Source organism: Akebia trifoliata, chromosome 8, assembly GCF_017979445.1.
Source record: "Akebia trifoliata isolate Shusen 1 chromosome 8, ASM1797944v1, whole genome shotgun sequence".
Classification (NCBI taxonomy): Eukaryota; Viridiplantae; Streptophyta; class Magnoliopsida; order Ranunculales; family Lardizabalaceae; genus Akebia; species Akebia trifoliata.
In genome coordinates this window covers 6,761,000-6,767,720 of record NC_141382.1, presented here as the reverse complement: position 1 = coordinate 6,767,720, position 6,721 = coordinate 6,761,000, and the positions used below count along the sequence as shown (strand labels likewise).

The 6,721-nt window shown below is 35.6% G+C and overlaps 1 protein-coding gene across 1 annotated transcript; it reads right to left on the bottom strand.

Moving 5' to 3' along the window:
- On the bottom strand, window positions 1-6,721 carry LOC147395789 (E3 ubiquitin-protein ligase RHF2A-like). The gene is made up of 8 exons (XM_086450646.1): window positions 6,467-6,721; window positions 3,769-3,815; window positions 3,592-3,654; window positions 3,315-3,426; window positions 2,875-3,227; window positions 1,996-2,103; window positions 1,541-1,910; window positions 1-434 (listed from the first exon to the last, which is right to left on the bottom strand). The coding sequence occupies exons 1-8, from the start codon at window positions 6,596-6,598 to the stop codon at window positions 423-425; spliced, it is 1,197 nt and encodes a 398-aa protein (XP_086306772.1). The 5' UTR covers window positions 6,599-6,721; the 3' UTR covers window positions 1-422.

Below are 6,721 nucleotides of genomic sequence, written 5' to 3'. Positions count from 1 at the left end.
TTAAGTAACTGATTTTCAATTAAGCTCCACATGTATAAAAATTAAGACCAACAAAGTTCTATAAAGAAATAACTAGGCAACAGGATAAGGCAAATGAGGATTGTTGATCATGTTATTGAAGGTTCAAAACAAAAAAGCAAGGGGAGTAGGGGTTCCTCTAGTTTTGTTCGAGAGGTGTATCTCCTCACATTGCTAGCACATATATATTTGCAGAAACAAAGATAACTCAATCCCAGTAAATAAACCACCCATACTCTAAAGATGATTGGTTCAAACGTTCAAAGTGGGAACTATGGACGGACCAATCACGCCTCTTGAATATGGGGGATTGATTTACTAGGGTTACATCAACAATATAATGCCTTCCCTTTTGTCAGATATAAAATTGTAACAGTCTAGCCTCGATTACGGTCTCCACAGCATCAGGGAGCGTCCTGCCAATACATTGCCACATCAGCTATTATGAGACCACAAGATGCAAAAAAAAAAAAAAAAAAATGTTCCAAGAATTATGAAGATTTTAGAATGTTAACTAGATGATGTTTTCCTTTAAATTTATAAAAGATGAACTAGATGATGTTAAGATCAATTTTAGTTGAAATTTATGTTGATGAAAGGGGAACAAAGTTTAATTGTGTTAAAAGTAGACACCAAACACATGGTGCACATTATGTCAATTACAGGTGGTCAGTAGTGTCACACGGTCTACAATGATGAGCTAGCAGATCAGTATTTTTTATAAAGATTGGGATCTGGTAGATTGTTAAAAGGCTAGGCATCTGTGGTCGTAACGCTTCATCTATAGAAGAACAATGGAAACAAATGGATTGGTCTTTATGTCAAACACAATACAGTCAAGTGAATGGAGGTGGCAAGGTGACACACGAGTTCAAACCGATGTTTCTCCTTTCTCCTACTTTCTATCTTATTTCCTGGAGACTTTAACCTGTTCAGACTAAAAAAAAAAGTGGTGTCCAATGAACATAAAGCATGCAGATTGTCAATCTTGTCAAACACCCAACTTATGGTTTTGCTACAAGATGCCATAGTTCAACAAATGTCAACCTAGGCTAGATTTCTAGATGTGTTCTAGTTCAATTTAAAATTACATTTCATCTCTTGAAATATATATATATATGGTTCTCCGTTATTTTTGGCCCCTCATGGCTTCATCCAGCTGCACCTCCTCCCATCAAGGTGAACCATTAACAGTATAAGCAAGCCCATTTATATTTTGAGCCTGGACCCATAGCTCGATTGGTTGATAGATTGTAATTCAACTTTGAGGTCATAGGTTCAAGTTAAGCTAATCCACCCAAAAAATAAAATATAAAAGCTACAAATCTACATCTTTTTTTACTTTTTTACAGAACAAATATTTTCTAGTAAAAACAGAATAAACAAAGGACACATTGCTCAGAAATAGCACAGCAGTAGCCTGAAATATCCAAAAAGTGATCATGAAATAAGCTCTGGAAAATCCCAATGCAGATCAAAAGGACAGTACAGCTGAAAATAAACCTAAGGAATAGTTTCAGACCTGTACAGAAATAACATCCACACGACCTGAGACCGAAGAAGGGGTGCCAGAGGCATTGATGGGTGAGTTTGAACTTGTTCCATGTGCAGTAGTTTCCCCATCAAATTCATTAGGAGATTGGGTAATAATGTTCTGTTGCACACCCTTCCCATTAGGAGATAAGTATGAGGTCGTCCCTCCAGCAGCACCACTTGAAATAGGACCAGAAACTCCACTTCTCTTTGAGGAAGGATCGAGGCGCTCCATCATTCGAGTAACACCCGCAGTAACCTCGCGCTGAACTTCTTTGCTCAGCTCTTTAACTGAACTATTTCGTGATAACAGCTTCTCCTTAAAACCTCGAGTGCTTTTTGAGATTGATTCTTTGTATCTGATAAAAGAGGTGGATGCATGCATGTGACCAGTAAAGATCCTAAACAAACATTCCAAAGAAAAATTGATCTGCATTTATTTACCTGGCTGAGGCAGCAGAAAATTTAGATTTTAGAGACTCTGATAAAGAAAGCAACTCTGATGGCCGTGATCTCCGTGGGCTGCCTGGTTGTGTCTCTCTAGCAAGATTCCTGAACAAATGAAGAAGATATTGAATGCATTTGTACACCCACAAAACAGATAAAGAAAAAGAAGAGGTTTCACATTCAACCAACTTTTCAAACAGTAAATAATATGAATAATGATAGACAGACTCAAAAAAAGATGCTCAAATATACTCAACTGACGTGGAATGTGCAAAGAACCATAGATTTTTCCTTGTGTGTACATGCCACGTCGGTTGAATATGTTTTTTTTAGTCAAATTATCAATGACAAAACATCTATAGACTCCATCTGGCAGAAGATGATAGATCTCCCTTTGTTACTTAAGATCAAAATTGTGAAAATAATGCAAATCAAATGATAACAGATTGCATAGAATATGTTTTATTGACATTGGCACTTTGTTCATAAATTAAATACAACTGCCCATGTCAAGCATAGACATCATGCTAACTTCTAAACACAAGAACCACCCACATTTACATGGACAAAAGTTTGTTTCAAAATTATGTATATGAAACAAAGGATCAGAAATGTATAGCATGAAGCTATGCATATGTCACATAGAATGCATAGGCATATTATTGTAAATCCATGTTTTATAATTTCAAAGCCACTAAAGACAAGAAAGATAATTTGAATTACTAATTATCATGCCAATAGACACCACACAATATCTTTTTCCAATGAATACAGGGTCCTTTATGTGAGATAAATAACTAATATATACAAAGCTGTTAGGTTAAATTATGACAGTAAACATCTATATAAAAATAAAGTAGTTTGCGAGGAGGATACCCAGTATTGAAAGAACCATGTATGTTGTGTGCTATGGTTGGGGACGTATTTACACGAGACGAAGGCACAGATGATGGAGGTTGGTCATATGCTTCAGAAGACACACCGGCTGTTGGAAAATTCCTCTCAGGGGATGCCGAATTTCCCAAACTTTGACTTTCAATTGGTGCAATTGTATGTGTTTCCTGTGCATCAGATCCATCAGAAGGAGCAGCAAACACAAGGAATTGGGACGGACCCATCCCAGAAGATCTATGCCTCTGCCTCCTACTAAAATGATGGGCTCTGTTCAAGGCTGCCAGTTGACGCATGATATGGTCATCGAAATCTGAATCATCTATATATGGTGCATCCTGAAAATTCCAATTGCTAGTTTTCAAATAAATTCAGTATAAACCAATTTGAAGCTATTCAGATTCTAGACAAACCCAAAGACTGACATGGTCAAATTCCAAGTCCTCGGTAGGAATGCGAGCAAATGCGGATGTATTGGAAGATCCACGCCTTGATCTTGAGTTTCTTTCAATCTCCACTGCCGCAAGCAGCTCTTGGCTACAGATAAAGATAAACAATAGATTTATATAAAAAATAGATTAAACTTGCATGAATATGATGAGAAAATTAACTCCACCTTTTTTCAAGAGTTTACCACTAAGTGTTCTGAAGGATGCCATTAGAAATATTCAAAAATAAATAAACATCTAGAAAGTATAATACCTTGCAGGGTCCTTCAAGACAAGCAACTGCCAGCATATCGGACATTCTTTGCTTCTTTGTGACCTGGAGGAAACTCATCAACTTGAGATCTCAACAAACAATTTATGTAATTTTTTTGCATACATGTATGTATGTATGTTGCAAGTATAACATGAGCATGATAGTTACTGGATATACCATTCAAGGATACACTGAAGGTGATACTCATGTTTGCAACTGGTGACCTGAAATAAGCCAGATTCAAAATATCATCAACACTCAATACCACAACTTGAACTGTTTATTATACAATTACCCATGGAAAAAATTATTCTTGAACAAGTTCTCAGTGCCAGGGTCATGAGTTATGACCGAGGTGATACAACTTGGGCACAATTGCAAAAAGATTTCAAACGACAACTCATTCAGACAGAATGCGGTGGAGATAATCTTGCAAATGTTGGTGTATTTCTAAACTGTTAGAATTTGTCAGTTGTTTTTTTTGTTTTGACTAATTTATCTTCTTATGGCCCAAACAATGGGAATTGGAGAGCTGCTATTAGCACCCCAACTTTTACTTATTACACCCCAATTTCTTAAAGTATTTATCATACCCTAAGTAAAGATTAAAACACACCATTTGAGCATACAAAAGTTTGGTTCAAGTTATTACCTCAGTTGTTTACAATTGGGATTAGGCTCATATATAATCCTAAATCTAGCAAATAGAAATCTAAACAAATATATATATATATATATATACATAGAGAGAGAGAGAGAGAGTTCCTATTGACACCACAACTTTTACTTATCCTTTTTTTCATAACCAAATATTTTATTAAGAAGAAGGCAAGAAAAGAAGCACAGAAAAACAAAAACAAGCAAATCCTTGATGACCGAACGTCCACAAAGGGATCACCTACAACAAACAAGCTCCCACCTAAACAAGAAATCTTCAAACCTGAACCCCCTAAATCGTGAACTTACTTACACCAATAGAACAACAAACCCAAAGTGCTAAAGATGATTTCTTGAAGAAGTTCTCCTTCCTATCAAAGATTCGCCCATTCATTTCTTTCCACGGACCCCAGCAAATGGCCGACAGAATAAAATTCCAAAGAATCCTCTCTTCCAACAAAGTTTGTGGACCTCCAACAATGTAGCAACAACAAGATCGAGCGAGGGCGCACTAGGAGACATTAAACAAGGAAAGAAAGTAAGACCAAACCTGATGAGCCACCCCCACCATGAATGAGGAGATGGTTTACAGACTCTCCATTAAACATGCAAAGAAAACAAAAATCCACAAGGACCACACCCATCACTCTAAGATGGAAATGGGTGAGAAGCTTATCCAAGACCCCTAACCACAAGAAAAGGGAAACTTTTGAAGGAAGAAAAGACAGTCAAATTGATTCGACGGGGAAAAGATTGTTCATAGAAGCACATCTAGAAGAGAATACAACGACTTCACACTAAAATTCTCATTGGTAGTGCCCACCTAGATCCAGGAATCCTCCGAAGGTATAGTTGAGTCAAAAGAAGGTAAAAGACGAAAAAGGGATGTCACCATTGGAATCTCTCAATCGTTAAAGTTTCTTATAAAACCAAAGTCCGAAGACACCTATTGACCCGTTCGCAACAGAAAGGAAGATACAGGTATCTTTTTCTTTAGAGACATGGCATATAGACCAGGCATCCTTCTCTTTAAAGACATGCCTCTCCATTAGACAGGCATCCTAAATATAGGAATGACAACTTTTACTTAATTCTTTGATTTATTTTTCTTTATTTTAATTGCGATGTAACAAGAAAAAGTTGGGGTGCCAATAGTTGCTCTCGGAAATTATAATCATCATTTTCTTCTTTACTATTATAATGAGAGAAGGCGGAATAGAAGAGGTTCAACACCAAAATTTGGATCCCACAAATGCCCCAAAATAAAGAAAATTGCAATCACATGATCTAAAATGACGTTGGTTAGTTTTCAAAATGACAAACATATCGTCTTTTTACTATGAAATCTTCAAAAACCCTTTAATCAATATTTTAATTTACAAACAAGCCCTTTCGATACATGTGCTAGGGTTCCCACAAATGCCCCTACTTTTACATTTAAAAAGAATATAATTAGGGGCGTTTTGGTTAAAATGAAGAAAATTGAAGTCCCCCATCACTACAAACATGTTGGATAGTTTTTCAAAAACGTTTTAATCAATATTTTAAATTCCAAATAAGCCCTTTCAATACATGTGCTTTTTGCACATTCTAAATAAAGAAATTGTTATTGAATGATTAAACAAAATATAAAAAAATAAACTAACAGTCAGATGGTACAGAAAATGATCACACACACACAACAAAAAAAAAAACTAAGTCCTGTTTGGATCACCATCTTTTCACCACAAAAGGATATTTTTACAAGCTTTTCATCCACAAACTAAATTTAAAAAAAAAATATGGGGAAATTTGGCAATCCAAACGTGCCCCAATATTAGAAAGCAGTCCAATGCCGGCACTGATGTTGAAACAAAGATAATAAACTGCCGACTGAAATATATTTAAAAAAACAATAGTTCAAAAGATCAAATATCCTAAAATCACACCTCGTATTTGGTTCGCTAATCCTAATCTTGTAAATTTCCATAGAATACATAACATGGTCATCAAAGATCAAATAATAAATAACAAGATTAGAATCCCACATCCCCACAAATCAAAATATTAATTTCTAAATTAGACCCAAAAAAAATTATAAAGCAAGATCAAAACTTTTACAAAAGTTCACATCTTTGTATCAAAATCAAAACATCTAAATACCTAATTTCATAAAATTCAACTAAGTAAAAACATAAAAAACAAAAATAGAGAGAGTAAAGGTCATCAATGGAAATACAGTTGAAGGATCTTCGACAGAGAAAGATTCGAGACAGATACTACAGCCATCTTCGAAATCTTCTTGATCAGTTCCTGAAGATGCTGCCATCGATGTGACTGGATTCTCAACCGCAGAAGTGAAATCCTCCATTAAGAAAGCTCGATTAAATCGAAAGAAAAAAAAAAAAAAACCAGAGATTAGAGATCAAGAACTGAGAGGGAGAACTCTCGCTATAAAGAGAGAAGAGAGCTGAAGAAACCCTAGGAAAAGAAA